Raw genomic sequence first — 17,582 nt, forward strand, 5'->3', positions numbered from 1 at the left:
TACCGAAACAAACAATGCAATAATTACTTAATTAGTGCGGTGAGGAGTTACACTTGACGATGGATTCTGAAAGCCATCTTAATGTTCAGAAAGGGTGCGTTTAAATACTACTTTAATATTTTGTCAAACGCATTAGAGATTAAAGAACGAACATGCTGGAAAGCATTCGTTTATGATATTGTTGTTACGTACACTAGAATAGTCGTACCAAATTTTTAAGTGTAGCCAAATTTTTTCATATCACTAAATATTTTCATTTCGTGCTTATATGTGAATGTATATGTTTTAAATTGTTTATTGAAGACGTTAATAGTTTAAATACCATTTTACAAATGTTGATGTCAGACTCCAAACAGCAAATACAGACACATTAATCAGAGGATCATAATCATACTCCCAGTAAAGCTCGATTGGTAATTATCAGCTCGGGTAGTACTTACATGTACCCCGGGTACTCTTAAGTATACTTACATGTACCCCGGTTACGGTAAATATACTAAAACATACCCAGGAAATTTAACACTCAATCGGTCGTTGTCGGCTATTTTTTTTTAGATTAATTATGTTCACATTTACACTGCGCGACCCGTGAGTGTTGCCTAATTTGCGGAGTCAAGGAGGACAGTTTGCTTTTTGAGTGGAAAATCACTGCGATTTTAAATGATTCGTCACTCCGCCGTCGCGCAAGAGCAAGATAATCTTCGCGCTGATACCCCTCAATTTTGCGGTGATTCGCCGTGATCGCAGTGGATATCGGTGACATCGATGATTCGCCAATTCATGCATATAAACCGAATCGTATCAATAACTGTATACATTTCTAATGTTCACAATTATCAAATAATCCAACATAATTACAACATCACTTACGAAAAAATAATCTTAAACATTTATGTCTGTAAATATGTTTGAGAATTTCATTAACAGAACCATATGACTACGCCATTTTTCAGAAGTGTAAAGAGTACAGTGCATAATGTGGGACACAGCTTTCATTGGAAGAGTGTATTTAAATTCAGATTGAATGCAATAGGATCTTACAAAAAACGTTTTATTGCGTCATACGCCTTCATGTAAAAAAACGTTTTCCTCTTGGAAATTGTGCTATTAATGCATAATATTATCAAAACATTTTTTTGACATGTAAAGCGTTGTAACAAATTTATAATCAATTCAAAACAAAAATACCATAAGTATAAATGTTCCGTTAAATTCCCAAATGAGAATAATAATTTATAATCCGAAACACACTTCCGATGTTTGAATGTTAACACGACATTTACAAATGCTTCCAATATAGTCATCATGTATATTTCCTAACAAAAGAGCGTGAAAATTATGCGGCAATATACAAGGTCAAGGTATACGAGCGTGCAAGTATTGATTTTTTTTATACAAACTGAAGCGCAAAGCATTGAATTCTGTTGATTTCGGTTAAATGTTTCTATGGTATTTTTAAAACAATTATATCGCCAACAATTTGATATTTCTTTTAAAGTCATTTCAAATCAAACACGCCGTATCCGTATCGTTACTGATAGAAGTAAAACATAATACCTTGACTTGAAAAGTTTTTTTGTTGTGAGAGACCATCTGAGTAAACGCTGAAAAATATATGCAAACTGTTATTTTTTGTCAATGCCCTTTGATCCATTCTCACACTTAATTGGCAGCGCCATCCTGTTGTTTCTGTGATTGTCACATCTTTTCACAGTTTGAACACGTACAAAGAGTGCCAATTAGACACTAGAACAAACACTATCACCCGCTGGACAGTACACAATAAATAATAAAATGTTTTTTTTTGTTTTGGGCGTAAAAACCCAGAGAAATGCATGTACATTATACATCATCATCAAATTTATTGAACTCTGCGAACACTAAGTGCTACGCTGATATACTGTTTTTTTTTCAGCAAAACAAACACAATGTTTAATGGCTTTAATATATAGGCAATGATGTAATAACAACATATTATAAAACACAATGTCATAATAACATATACTTAAAAATAGAACAGTAATGTATTTCCGGCTTATCAAGCATTGTGAATGTATGTACAACGCTCGGAAAGTAACGCGAGTAACATGAGTTATTCGCATTGGAGCCTGAAACAGAAAATAAGTATAGCATAATTTAGTCCAAATAATTAGACGTAATCTATCGATGACATTTAACCTTAAAATGAAAGTGTTACTTAAACAATTTTCCGTGTCTTAATGCGCGAATATTTTTCTAAACACTGTTAACAAAAGGGTTACACATTATAATTCTTAATGAAATGCAAAAATAAGTCTTAACATAATTAGTAACGTCAATAAACACACTCTGTAAGGTCAAAGTTTAAATGGAAAATTTATATCATATTTTTCGTAAATTACCAAATTATTAGTTTCGTCTAAATCAAATACCATGTATAGAGAAACAAGGTATTTATAACCGACCAATGACGAAACACTATGCAACTTTCAATTTACACGGTGCTACATGTATATGGCAACAATATGGACTTTGAACAGTGGTAGTGTATTCGGGCTTGGAATATAATTGCTTGTAAGTTTTAATAAACATTCTGCTAATGCAATTAGTTAAATAATGTTTACATGTTATGTTCAATAATTATTGCATTATCATTCTGCGCTGTTATATTAATTTGGAGCCGTTAAAGCTTCTGACATTACTTCATCAAGTTCATGTCGGAACGGGAGTATTTAAGCTAATACGCCCATTGTATACAACAACAACAAAAGTGATTTGCGGTAATCATGCTGATTGCGTAACAGCGAGATACATCGCGCGACAGTCACCGTGGAGTCGCCGTGACATCACCCAAATTTTCTTGTCGCTCTGAATCACCGCGATTTGTCACGTTGCATCGATTGCGGTGATGCGAGAATCGCGGCAAAAATCACGGGTCGCGTAGTGTATGTCAATTTTCTGTACAAGAGCAACGCATAACGGTTGCCACACTCGGCTGCGGGTGCAGTTTTGAATAAATTGAAAGCTTGACAGAATATTTTTTTAAAAGGTCACAGTGACCTTGACCTTTGACCTAGTGATCCAAAAATGTGTGTGGCATGTAGAACTCATCAAGGTGCAGCTACATATGAAGTTTCAAAGTTGTAGGTTGAAGCACTTTGATTTTAAAGCCAATGTTCAAAACCTTGACAAACTGTTAAGGTTTTATCACGACGCGGATGGCAGACGACACGACGATGGACACGACGACAGTCACGGCACAACAAGCTGGCTATGACAATACCTCGGGTTTTCTCCGAAAACAGCCGAGTTAAAAATGGCCCCTGTTATAGAAACTCATCCTCAAAAAGCATGTTGATGCAGTTTTTTTTATGCTCCCCGAAATATTTCTGGGAGCATATAGTTGCCAGTTTGTAGTTCCTTACTTCCTTACATGCTTACTTCCTTACATCCTTACTTCCTTCCGTCACACTTTTGTTACCGTTTCTCATAGCACCTTCAATACTTAACCGATCTCTTTCATATTTGGCATGTAGATACCTTGCATGGACCTCTACCTTTTGATGAGGTTTGAGATCACTGGGGTCAAGGTCACGTATGCTTATAATATACTTTTTACGTCACACTTTTGTGACCGTTTCTCATAGCTGCTTCAATACTTTACCGATCTCTTTCATATTTGGCATGTAGGTACCTTGCATGGACCTCTACCTTTTGATGAGATTTGAGGTCACTGGGGTCAAGGTCAAGGTCATCGAGGCTTATAATATACTTTTTCCTTCACACTTTTGTTACAGTTTCTCATAGCACCTTCAATACTTAACCCATCTCTTTCATATTTGGTATGTAGGTACCTTGCATGGACCTCTACCTTTTGATGAGGTTTGAGGTCACCGGGGTCAAGGTCACCGGGGCTAATAATAGATTTTTCCGTCACACTTTTGTTACAGTTTCTCATTGCACCTTCAATACTTTACCGATCTCTTTCATATTTGGCATGTAGGTACCTTGCATGGGACCTCTACCTTTTGATGAGGTTTGAGGTCACCAGGGTCAAGGTCACCGAGGCTTATAATAGATTTTTCCGTCACACTTTTGTTACAGTTTCTCATTGCACCTTCAATACTTTACCGATCTCTTTCATATTTGGCATGTAGGTACCTTGCATGGACCTCTACCTTTTGATGAGGTTTGAGGTCACTGGGGTCAAAGTCACCAAGGCTAATAATAGATTCACACTTTTTTAACAGTTTCTCATAGCACCTTCAATTCTTTACCGACCTCTTTCATATTTGCCACGTAGGTACCTTGCATGGACCTCTCCCTTTTGATTAGGTTTGAGGTCACTGGGGTCAAGGTCACCGAGGCTAATAATAGATTTTTTTAGGTTGTTATTAACACATAGATTGACAAAGCGCATCATCGGAGAGCATCCATCAGTTTCACTGATATTCTTGTTTATAAGAGAAGTTTGTTTAAGATAATCGGTAGCGCGTTTTACGACATTGGATTTGGGGTGGGAATACAACTCGGGTACAGTATTATATTGACCGGATACGATTAAGTATATTTACCATACCCGGTGTACATATAAGTATACTTAAGAGTACCCGGAGTACATGTAAGTAGTACCAAAGCCGACAATGACCAATGGTGCCCCAGTTAACCCTTTCCCCCACAAGAAGCAAAGTGAAAATGGCCTTTGCAACCAGCATAAAACCAGAACAGCCTGTGAGTATATTTAACTTTCTAAGGGACTACAAACACGTTGAAATACTAACATTAGTGGTAAAGGGTTAAATAATGGAAATGAAAGAGAATACAATAAAATGATAAAACACAATGTGTCATTGATAACACAAAGTGAAAGACAAAAAAACGCAATTAAACAAACACAAAAAATATGTGTCTGAAATGGTTTTTAAAGTATCCAATACATTTGACATAAGCTTTGCTATGTAACAATAAAAATCCAGAAACCAATATATCGTAATAAACTTGAATGTTGGTTTCAGTCATTTAAAACTAATGCAGGTCAGACTAGTCCAAAAGCAAGGGAACCCTGACCATGAGGGCCAAGTCACTGACCACTCACACAATAAGGGCCCAGTTGGTGTGGTAGATATGTTGTCATCCTGGTGATTTGGAGGTCATGGGTTCAAACCCCACCGGGAGCGTTCCTTCGATCTCCCTCAAGGATAACAATTACTGGTTCTAGTCCCAGGAAACTGACTCGAGAGTGTTTCAATAAGCCTTAGGCTTTCTATGCAAGCAATCTAAAATAAAAAGGTTTAATCAAATAAATGGAAAGGAATATTAAAGGAACTTACATAATACTTTTTTTTAACTTATTCAAAGCTGATTGCATCAAATAAGGACCATTTTCAATGATGGTTTAAATTGATGTTCAGTTAGTTATAAGTCTTCTATCAAAGTAAGATATCAGGCAAACCTCTGGCCAGACATTTGAGTACTGTTTAGGGGTAAACAATAATACCTTATAGCTGTTTTTGTGAAACCTTGGTTATGCTCTTTCATTCACCTTTTTTTGTCTTAAATTCAAGAAACTTCAATACATTTGTCCTAATGATACATGTATATCTGCTGAGTGACCTAATTCACAAGTGACCTAATGCAGTTTGTCTTGGCAGCCTCTTTTGCAGGAGAGACAACCAACAACTTGCTAAATTAGTTGTTCCAGTAGAGTTTTTACCCGTATTAAATACATTATGTATTGGAAATATTCGAATTATCAAAAGTTTGTCATAATAATGTCAATTTGGATACATGGTCACCAAGATTATGTGGTAATTTTAACTGAAATAGATATAATATGTATGTAAAATCAAATGAACTAAATTCACTTGAAACGGTAAAATATATTAACAATCTTACTAAATTGAACTACTAGTAGATCTATTTGAACATTGGAATTAAAATGGTTTTGGACTACCTCACCTCAGGCATTATCTATTCTAAGGTAGTTCTTTATGGATGAAAAGAAAAAGATTTGTTTACTAAATAAAATGTGTCAAAAGAGATCTTGATCTTCACCTACATAATCTATAAATCATTTCACGGTTATTTAGGGATTAACTTATAGTTCATGTGAACAATGAATTCTGCATGAGTTATATACATGTGTTGTTTGATTTTTTTTAACCAGCTGGGGTCAAAAACCTAGAAACAAATCATGTGCCATAATTTCAACTAGTCTACTTCACAACATGGATCATGAAATGCCAACTATTTACCTACTGTACAATGTATGTCCTGGTTCAGTTTGTACCAGTATGTCTTGGTCCAGTTTGTACCAGTATGTCCTGGTTCAGCTTGTAACAGTATGTCCTGGTTCAGTTTGTACAAGTATGTTCTGGTTCAGTTTTTACCAGTATGTCCGGGTTTAGTTTGTACCAGTATGTCCTGGATCAGTTTGTATCGGTATGTTCTGGTTCAGCTTGCAGGGTTTTTTTTGGCCCGATTTTATAGCCGAAATTCGGCTAAGTTCCCAATCCCAAAAAGTATACTTTTTTCCCAAAATGTGGCCAAAAATTCCCAATTACCAAAAAAAAAAAAAAAAAAAATTTTTTTTTTTTTTTTTTTTTTAAGAAGTCTTATGCGTATTTTATCTCAATTTCAATTCAATTACATCTAACAAAGTATTATTTGATTTTGTTCTTTTAATTTGAATGATTATAAAGAGTTATATCAAATTTAGTATTTCCCTAATCAGTGGACTTTTCATGTGGAAAAAAAGGCTAATGTATTTATTTTCCCAATTTCATGAAAATGCCGATAAAATTCCCAATTCCAAAGCCATGGGCTATCTTCCCAAAAAGTGGAGAAAAAACCCTGGCTTGTACCAGTATGTCCTGGTTCAATTTGTTCCAGTATTTCCGGGTTCAGTTTGTACTAGTATGTTGGGGTTCAGTTTTAACCAGTATGTTCGGGTTCAGTTTGTACCAGTATGTCCAGGTTCTGATTGTAACAGTATATCCTGGTTCAGTTTGTTAACCAGGTATTCTGAAGGAAAAAACTGGTTATAAAATTGGCGAATGTTGGCAGGTGGGCTGGCAGGCGGGCCGAACAAGCTTGTCCAGGCCATTACTATGTCGTTCATGGTGCGATTTTGAAATCATTTGGCACATTTGTTCACCATCATTAGACGGTGGGTCGTTCGAAAGAATTAAGTCGATATAGTCAAGGTCACACTTTGAGTTCAAAGGTAAAAAATTGCCATAAATGAGCTTGTCTGGGCCATAACTATGTCATTCATTGTGAGATTTTAAAATCATTAGGCACATTTGTTCACCATCATGGGACGGTGTGTCGCACAAAAAAATTATCTCAATATCTCCAATGTAAAGGTCACCACGATTAAAAATAGATTTATTTTGAAACAAAGGGGGTTAATTATAAACAATCAGTTCAGTTTGAGTTGTCTCCCTTTATCAGACTTTTTTCACATTAAAAACCTGGTTTTGTGACAATTTTGTCCCTTGTTCTAGTATGTCCTGGTTCAGTTTGTACCAGTATGTCTTGGTTCAGTTTGTACCAGTATGTCCTGGTTCAGTTTGTACCAGTATGTCTTGGTCCAGTTTGTACCAGTATGTCATGGTTCAGTTTGTAACAGTATGTCCTGGTTCAGTTTGTACTAGTATGTTCTGGTTCAGTTTTCAGGCCTTTCTGCCCTAAGCCACAGGTCTGAAATTCGGCCCCATTCTCAATGCAAATCTGGTTGTTTTTTTCCCAATAGAAAAAAAATTGCCAATAACAAAAAAACAAAAAAAAAATATATTTTTTTTTTAAACCTTTAAATATACATGTATAAGTGTAGAAAATAGAAAAATATTGCATAATTAAATTTTTATCTGTTGCCTTGAATTCGTTTTAAAAACAGTAAAATATGTTAAATTGATTATTTAAGACTTTCCTTATTTTCCCCAAAATCCGGTGTTTCGTGTGATTTTTTTCACCTCAAAAAAGGCCATGCCTTTTCCCCATAATCAGATTTAAAAAAAACTGCACTTATCACAATGTTCATAATATTTTGTCAAATTTTAATAATATGTTATCCAAATAGTCGTTATTTACCAGTTAACGGCTTCTTTGAAATATAAGAAACACTATTAACATGCGATTATTTTACCCAATTGAGCCAGTTTTGCGATTAATTTTTTTCCCAAAATGGGGGTTTTCACGATGCGAAATTGCCAAAATTTCAGTGTGGTGTTTTCCTAAAATGGATCGGAAAAGGCCTGGTTTTTATCAGTATGTCCGTATTCATTTTGTACCAGTATGTCCTGGATCAGTTTGTATCAGTATCTTCTGGTTCAGTTTGTACCAGTATGTCCTGGTTCAGTTTGTACCAGTATGTTATGGTTCAGTTTGTACCAGTATTTCCGTGTTGAGTTTGTACCAGTATGTCTGTGATCATTTTGTACCATTATGTCCGGGATCATTTTGGACCATTATGTCATGGTTTAGTTTGTTCCAGTATGTTCTGTTCAGTTTCTACCAGTATGTCCTTGTTCAGTTTCTACCAGTATGTTCTGGTTCAGTTTGTACCAGAATGTCCTGGTTCAGTTTGTACCAGTATGTCCTGGTTCAGTTTGTACCAGTATGTCTTTGTTCAGGTACTTCTCATAATGTTAAATGAGATTCCACTTTGTTACTTTTGTTACCACTAAAAGATTAGATCGGCAACAATCATTTTACGGAATTGATATTTGACAAATGAATTTCCGCAGGAACTAAAGCAAAATTGATTCGGTTTAATCTGATCTATTGCTGTCACTTTTCCCCACAAACTGGTACAATCAATCACCCTGCCTGCCTTCCCAGCATTCTGGTTTAAGACACTGTTATTTTAGAAGTTATCAGGTTGTTTTGGATCAATATGTAGAGTCTACTGCTCACTGCTTGTTAGGCTGGTTTGATCTCTATGGATTATTGGATGTGCTTGTTTCTCTGTTCTTATTAACTGGTCCACTGTTACGCCGGTTTCATTAATTTTTCTGATGCTTTGCATTTCAATGTTTTAAAGTGCAAATGTTTGGAGTCTTTATGCCTGGAAAATATGTTAGAATTGTTGCAAAATATTTATTGTTTTTGTTATTGACTGGATAAACTTAGTTGAGGTTCGCTTGGTACCTGAAGGAATAACTTGTGGTTTGCAGCACCAGTGTTTATGGCCATTTTAAAGGAAGTGGTCTTGTAGTTGGCTGTTCAACTCAACAACTTTAATGGAGGAAGCGGCGCAGAAAACTTCGCCCATTCAGTAATTGTACTTGATTTATTTGATGTTGTCAGTGTTAGTGAAATAGTGATTGCTAAATTTCAGTAGTTGCATGTTGTGAAAACTGAAACTTGCATGACAATATTGCTTAATGCACTTATTGTTATTCCCAGCTGATGTTCATTGTTGCAAATATTGCTGGAAAGTGATGCATATTTATTAGTTATTACATGCCATTGTTTTTGTATAGTAGCAGGAAGAACATGGCAGTTTACCTGGCAGACACTATAAACCCTTTTTGTGTAACAAAGAAAACAAAAAACAATAAAGAAATGGACACAGAAGCTAGAAGCCATAACAATTGGTTAATGAGTTTTATTTTTTATCATTAATGGTATATTGCCTATTTTTTTAAACACAGTTTGCATGCAAAAAAAATACTTTTTATCATTGGATCTTCATGCAGTTATTTATCACATGCCATACCCTGTTTCCCATGTAATACAACCAGTATGAATATTTTTATCTTACACATGTGTAATATAATTTTTAAGCGTTTTCATTGGCTTATTTTCGTTTGATTGACCAATCGCATTTTGTTATTTTGCTGAAATGACGTTGCAATGTCAAATGACGTCACGAAATGTAAACAATATTCAGGATTTATCATTATGTTTGCGTTAATATTTATTTAATTTGCTCATTTAAAAGCATGTGATAAAAAAGATCTGACACTTATTTTTATTTCATACCATAATTATTTTATTAAACTTGTCCAGGAAATTCGTTAGTAAGCTCGCCATGCAAAGGCTCGCTTACTAAAAATTACTAACTAAATTCCTGAACTCGTTTAATAAAATATGGTATGATATGACAACTCGTGCCAGATCCTATATATAAATGATTTCAATGTCAGCTTTTTTTCTCACACTCTTAAAGTAACATATGAATATGACCGATGAATGTTTTATACAGTTGCTATTGTTTACTTCAGTAAAATTTATAATGAGCAAGTTAGCGCAGATACCAATATGTTCTCTAGTATTTGTAGTAGAACCAAAATTGTGTATTTGTGTCGTATGAACAACTCTGCACAAGCTACACGTAATGGGGATTTCCCAACAGAGTAATTGTCTTTTATACATGAAGGAATTTCTGCTTTACAGCAGAAAATTATTCGCAATTGAATACAGGCCTTTTCCTGGCGTATCTACGAGTCCGTTTAACAGACTCATTCCCAGAGCAAAATAATGTCATTAATATCAATCAGGAGAATTGCAATGCATAATAACCATAACCTTAATACACTTAGTTATATTTTTTTAGGATTTATAATTGCAATGCATAATAACCATAACCTTACACTTAGCCATATTTTTTTAGGATTATACCATATATTAACGGCTTTGCACCCATCCATAAACATCATTTATTTGGCAGGGGAAACCAATTCAATTAATTTGCTATTATTAAATTATGTTTTTCCCAAATCAATGGATTTTTTGCATGAAATAATTCCCAATCCTAAAGTTGCATTTTTCCCCAAAATGGCCTGGAAAAGGCTTAAAATAAAACTATTCTTCTGTTAATTTACTGTTACTACTTTCAAACTATTTTTTTAATCATTAAAGTTGTATCTTGTTTGAAAAATAGTAATAGGATTGTGTGTACTTGCACTGCAATCAGTTCACCTATAGCGGAACACAATTTTTTTTCCATCCAATTTATTTATGAAGCCAACATCTTTGATTTTAACTCTAGTATCAATAATATTTCTAGTCCATATAAACGAACTCCCAGAGCCTTTGATAATTTTTGCTATGGCGGCTCTGGTAGTCCTTCAAAAACATGGGTGCAGTTCAGCGCACAGAATCCGTGCGCTTCACTAAACAGACGTCGTTTGAGACAAATTGAGGATAATAATGAATAAACTTCATAAACATGTTAAATTAACCTGAATGGCAACCTACGGATGTTATCCTTTGCATGCACCCTATAAAAACACGACGATGTTTCGACACACTTTTCTTGCTGACATTTTTATGTTTAAATTTCAAACAGTGTATTCTGATCGAATACCACATTGTTATCGACTTTAATAGATTCCATCACATCACCCGACTTGCAAAATATTGGTGTACTGCGACCTAATCAATATCGGGTCAATTTTCCAATATGGCGGATACAGCGTACGAAAGAAAAACTAAGTCAATAAAAAGCAATTATTTCTTGCTTTAATGGTACCATTTGGATGAGTTTGTGGTTTAGACAGGTAAACTTTAATAAGTTCTTGCAGTTTCAGTGTTCTTTAACCCTTGCATTGTTGATAACATTTTGCACCCATGGAAAAGAAAGAGCGCATTGCAACTCTCAGCAACCCATTGGGTTATAAAGCTGAGAGTTGAATTATTGCAACTATAATATTTCTTGCTTTTGTACGTGCACTTAAATTTTATTATTGTAGCAGTGCTATATTTTCAGAAATTAGCTCTAACTTTGGTAGCAGTTTTCCACATTACCAAAAACGTGACTTCTCCAATAGGAATCAGAAGACCAGTCGTGTTTGTATGCAAAGGTCAAGAGCCGTGTCAAAACATTGTGTTACACTGTGAAATGAAACAATAATAGTGATATTGAACATGAATATATATATTTTTTTCAAAACAATTTGCCTTGCACCAACATTGACAGAATCAACTCGATCATTATTCATGAATGATAAACAAAACTTATTTGTCAACCCTCAAACAGTATATTTCATAATGTGAATGTATGATTCTAAGTTATTTACACCGCACAGGTAAGAACTCACAGAAACAAAGTATATGACTTAATGGAATAGTTCCAGTTACTTGTGTTATTTACTACATATTACTTCATTATGTCAAAATGCTAGACTGTATGTTCATGGACTTGCAACTCTACCACCATTTCCTTTAAAGGCTTGTTCCAAAACAGAATCATTTTTCTTGTGAGTGGAAATTTGTTTAAAGACACTTATTTATTGATAATTTTAACAATAATTTTAACATTATCCACATCAAATTTGATTACAGACTGTATAATTAGATCTAGTGATGTACACTGAGTGTAATGTGTTGCAAGTTGAACTCCAAACAGCATTAACCCATTTATGCCTAGTGGACTCTCCCATCCTTCTAAATTGGATCAATTTATTTCCAAAATTAGGGATGTCTAGTATATTTATTTCTATATTTAGAATATTTCTTAAAGAAATTCCTTTAAGCAAACAGCGCATATCCTGATGAGACGCCGCATCATGCGGCGTCTCATCTGGGTCTTCACTGTTTGCCAAGGCATTTTTTCTAGACGCAAGGCATAAATGGGTTAGATGAAATAGAAATGATCTCTTAATATCAATACAATATATTTGACTTCAACCACATGAACATGGTACTGAACAAATGATTTCATTATTTTGCAACTTCCTGCTGTTGTCACATGCAAAACAGCAAATAAAAAAGCAACACCTTCATGTACATGAACTTCTACATTTCACAACATTTTAGACAACCACGCAAAATTATCACATTCACATTTTTGTACAGCCCATGCATCTGATTTGTAAGTGATCGTGTGCACTACAAAAACTTTTCTGATAAAGAAATGGAGATTAATAAATAAAAAACTGTTCTGATGAAGGAATGGCGATAAATGAATCTTTAAATTATTGATAATACTTACAGGCAATATTCCATAAAGCATTGAAGCTTTTTTATAACTATCACATTGTCGTCCAGAAAGCTAATGAGACATACAAAAATAATGGTTTATGATTGAGAGCTTGAATTTGTCATTCAAATGAGCCTTGTTCTGAGAAAACTGGGCTAAATGCATGTGCGTAAAGTGTCATCCCAGATTAGCCTGTGCAGTCTGCACAGGCTAATCAGGGACGACACTTTCCGCTTTTATGGTATTTTTAGTTTCAAGGAAGTCCCTCCTTACCGAAAATAAAGTTTAGGCGGAAAGTGTCGTCCCTGATTAGCCTGTGCGGACTGCACAGGCTAATCTGGGATGACACTTTACGCACATGCATTAAGCCCAGTTTTCTCAGAACTCGACTCAAATGTTAAGGGATACAAACATTGTTGAATAACTATTTTATTTCCTGTCAATTCTTTCGTAACCTGGGATAACAGTTTCACACAAAAACATCTAATCATGATTTTGTAAATAAGAAAGCGGCAAGACAATTATTAATCATTAGCCATTATTTTGTCTGCCATTTGGGAATTCTCGATTTGACTGTATTCATACATTTTCAAAATTATATCTTCTTATATATGGCCATTAATTTGCATTTAAAACTGTTAAGCGTAAATTGAAACCTGAAAATAACCAAAGATAGTTTAAGTGATGCAGAAGAAACAAACAGGGGTGTTTGTTACCATAGCAACCTGTCACCTTGCTGAAAAATCCAGCCTGTTTACCATTTAACACAGGCAAATGCAAAAGAGTGGTACATCACTTGAATTTGCATTTCATGGCCATCTACAGTCGATGACAGAATGTTTATTTTGCATGTCAGTGTGCAGTGGCTTGGTTGTTGGGCTTTAATAATTTAATGTTTTCGATGCACAATAGACCATTTGTTTTCAGCAGTGAGTTAGAAATTCAAAACTGGAACTTGGAACACGAATATTGAAGTGCAACTGTGCAATAAATGAATAATGTATACAATTTTTAGCTCAGCTGTTATCGTAAAACCCGAGGTATTGTCATAGCCAGCTCGCCGTCCGCCGTTGTCGTGCTAAAACCTTAACATTGGCTCTGCAATCAAAGTGTCATATGTAGATGCACCTTGATGAGTTCTACACGCCACACCCATTTTGGGGTCACTAGGTCCAAGGTGAAGGTCACTGTGACCTCTAAAAATATTATTTTTTTAATTCTGACAAACTTATTCAAAACTGCATCCGCAGCTGAGCGTGGCACCCGTTATGCGGTGCTCTTGTTTAGGTATTAACTATTTAGATGTGAAGAATAGAATTTCTTTTCAATGAGGTCAGATTAGTATTTCACATTTTGCATTAAAAAATTACATTTAATGAATCCGACTGCCAACAATGTCTCAAAATTTCCATAAGACATCACACCATAGAAAGTCCCATTGTTTTTAAAAGAAAGCCATTAACTTTGTTTTTATTTTTCTATGCAATTTCTCATACTTTGTAACAAAAATATTAAAATTGTAAATTACTTAACATCAGAGCAATATTAGATTTGTTATTGTAAGAGTTTCAATGTAAATAGGCGTATAGATATACTCGTATCATCATGAGGCTGTAACAGGAATTTTATGAGATTTCCTTTCCCCCAGGGAGCTTTATGAATAATTCCTTTGACTGCTGTATAATAATTTTGGTCAATTCGTTTAGAACGGACAACCTTTAGCAATATCTAATCTATGAGGATATTCTATTAAAATATTACCCTCCACTGAAGTGTTTTCAGAAATCATACTTTATTAAATATATTCAAACCATTGGAGGAAAGAGTTTGCAGGTACCCATAAATAATTGTGTTTGTACATATCATATTGTTACTTATAAACTTAAGAAACGCAGTTAAGTATGACTACTTTTTTAATACTTTATACTTGTATGCTTATTGTCCCCTACAGGTTTCACCAAAGGGGACTTATGGTTTGCGCTCTGTCAATCAGTGTCAGTCAGGTTTTTCTGGATCCTGCAATAACTTTAAAAGTTCTTAATATTTTTTCATGAAACTTGAAACATGGATAAATGGCAATATGGACATTATGCACGTCATTTCATTTTGTTCCTACGTCAAAAATTCTGGTTGCTATGGCAACAAATAGACTAGAAATACTGCTGAAAATGGTGGTTTTCTGGATCCTGCGATAACTTTAAAAGTTCTTAATATTTTTTTCATGAAACTTGAAACATGGATAGATGGCAATATGGACATTATGCTCGTCATTTCATTTTGTTCCTACGTCAAAAATTCTGGTTGCTATGGCAACAAAAAATAAATTAAAAATTCTGACAACGTTGGAGCCGGTAGGGGACCATATTGCTTGACACCATAGTATTAAGTGCTCTATATTAGCTTTTGTGCAGTGGTCATCCTTTGTCTGTTGCTTTGTGTTAAACGTTTTGTGTCATCAACTGTTAGCTAATTACCACTTAAGAAGGCAATATCCATGTAAAATTTACACTTTGTGACTTTTCTAACGCAACACTTCTTAGACTTGAATATCTCAGTTATGAATAAAGGTTATTAACCAGGTTTTCCGAAGGAAAAAACTGGTTATTAGATTGGCGAATGCGGGCGGGCTGGCTGGCTGGCTGGCTGGCGGGCTGGCTGGCTGGCTGGCTGGCTGGCTGGCGGGCTGGCGGGCGGGCGGAACAAGCTTGTCCTGGCCATAACTATGTCGTTCATTGTCAGATTTTAAAATCATTTGGCACATTTGTTCACCATCATTGGACGGTGTGTCGCGCGAAATAATTACGTCGATATCTCCAAGGTCAAGGTCACACATTGAGTTCGAAGGTCAAAAATGGCCATAAATGAGCTTGTCCGAGCCATAACTATGTCGTTCATTGTCAGATTTTAAAATCATTTGGCACATTTGTTCACCATCATTGGACGGTGTGTCGTGCGAAATAATTACGTCATTATCTCCAAGGTCAAGGTCACACTTTGAAATGGCCATAAATGTCCCTTGAGATATAACCTTCATATTTGGTATGCATGTGTATATGGACAAGGCCTTTCCATACGCACAACAATTTTGACCCCTGTGACCTTGACCTTGAAGTAGGGGTCTGCGTTTAGGTTTCAAAATCTGCGTTTAGGTTTCGAAAAATGCTCTTAACTTCTATGTCCCTTGAGATATAACCTTCATATTTGGTATGCATGTGTATATGGACAACGCCTTTCCATACGCACACAAATTTTGACCGTCCGTCCGTCCATCCGTGTGTCCGTCCGAAAACTTTAACGTTGCTCATAACTTTTGCAATATTGAAGATAGCAACTTGATATTTGCCATGCATGTGTATCTTATGAAGCTGCACATTTTTAGTGGTGAAAGGTCAAGGTCATCTTTCATTGTCAAAGGTCAAAAAAAATAAATTCATGTGCATATCTCCAATGTCAAGGTCGCCACGACTAAAAATAGATTTATTTTAAAACAAACTTACAAAGGGGGTTAATTTTCTTTGTTCATTTCAAAAGTTCAGTTTGAGTTGTCTCCCTTTATCAGATTTTTTTTCACAATGAAAACCTGGTTTTGTGACAATTTTGTCCCTTGTGATTTAATATTTTACATGACTTGTGATCATCTGACAACATTCTGTGCAAGAGCACGATAAAATAATTCATCTTTGAAGATCAAATGTTTTAGCACATGTTCAAGGCATGATTTCATCGTTTTACACTTGGAAAGGGTAAAATGCGATAAGTTCTTATTGTATTTAGGTTTTATTATTTGAAGTCGGTTTTTACACCAGGAAAACAGGAATTCCTCTAAAAAAACTCATGTGTGTCCAAAAACTAGGTCACCAGGTCAGATCTTTAATAAAATTTCATCACTCTCGGATAAACAATTAAAATTCAAGCTTGATAAAACTTGGTCAGAATGTATATATAAAGAATATCTGGGTCAAGTTTGGATCAGATCGGATCAGGTTCCCGGAAAAACAAGGTCACTAGATCAAATCAAAAAAATTAATTGTAACCACTCTAGTGGCCACATTAATGACACAATCTTTATGAAACTTGTTCAGATTCGGACGTTGTGAAGGCACCGTTGAAATCAGTGTCAAATAGGGTAAAACACCTGATATATTCTTCAACAAATCTTTGGTTTTGTTGATTTAAGATAAGCGACTTAGGCTATCATAACCTTCATCTCTGTATTTTACTTCTGTATTTATTAACCTTCACAATAGAATTTTGCAAATGCTTTTAATCTACAGAGAGAAGGAGAATGACAAACTCCTTCACCAGACTGAGTTGAGCCCTGGTGGTAACTATGGTGTTGGGGACATGGGTGAAAAGGCACCCCTGGAGGCTGGACAAAGTCTCGAAGGCGACAGCCTGAATTCCTCCTTCGCAAACCGCTCAGGGTCGCAAAAAACTGGCAAAGAGGCATATCTAAAGAGTTTGGCGGTGGGTACTGTGTTTTGCTAATGAATGACTTACTTGAATTCTTGAACAATTGTTCAACTCTTTCTGAGTTTTGTAAATCTTTTCATTAATTTTCATAACTGAGATAAATTCCTTGTTATTTGTTCATTCTTGAAGATAGTTAGTTGTTACTTCACTAAAAACAAGTAAAAAAAGTATATTAAACATAGCTGATATTTTTCTTTAA

At 35.1% G+C, this 17,582-nt stretch overlaps 2 protein-coding genes across 4 annotated transcripts in view; one reads left to right on the forward strand and one right to left on the reverse strand.

Annotated features, from left to right (window-relative positions):
* The window catches only part of LOC127879882 (uncharacterized), a 232,349-nt gene that overhangs the window by 108,631 nt on the left and 106,136 nt on the right, over positions 1-17,582 (reverse strand). The gene's annotated exons all lie outside the window — the stretch shown is intronic.
* LOC127879883 (myogenesis-regulating glycosidase-like) overlaps positions 3-17,582 on the forward strand; it is a 28,724-nt gene continuing 11,144 nt past the window's right edge. The window contains exons 1-2 of one of the 2 annotated variants that reach the window (XM_052426961.1): positions 3-94; positions 17,185-17,377. In XM_052426961.1, coding sequence (XP_052282921.1) covers positions 60-94; positions 17,185-17,377 — 228 coding nt within the window. In that variant the 5' untranslated portion in view covers positions 3-59. Of the gene's footprint in view, positions 95-2,497; positions 2,554-17,184; positions 17,378-17,582 lie in introns of those variants that run through there. The other variant, XM_052426962.1, reaches the window with a different exon arrangement.

Source organism: Dreissena polymorpha, chromosome 4 (genome assembly GCF_020536995.1).
Source record: "Dreissena polymorpha isolate Duluth1 chromosome 4, UMN_Dpol_1.0, whole genome shotgun sequence".
Classification (NCBI taxonomy): domain Eukaryota; kingdom Metazoa; phylum Mollusca; class Bivalvia; order Myida; family Dreissenidae; genus Dreissena; species Dreissena polymorpha.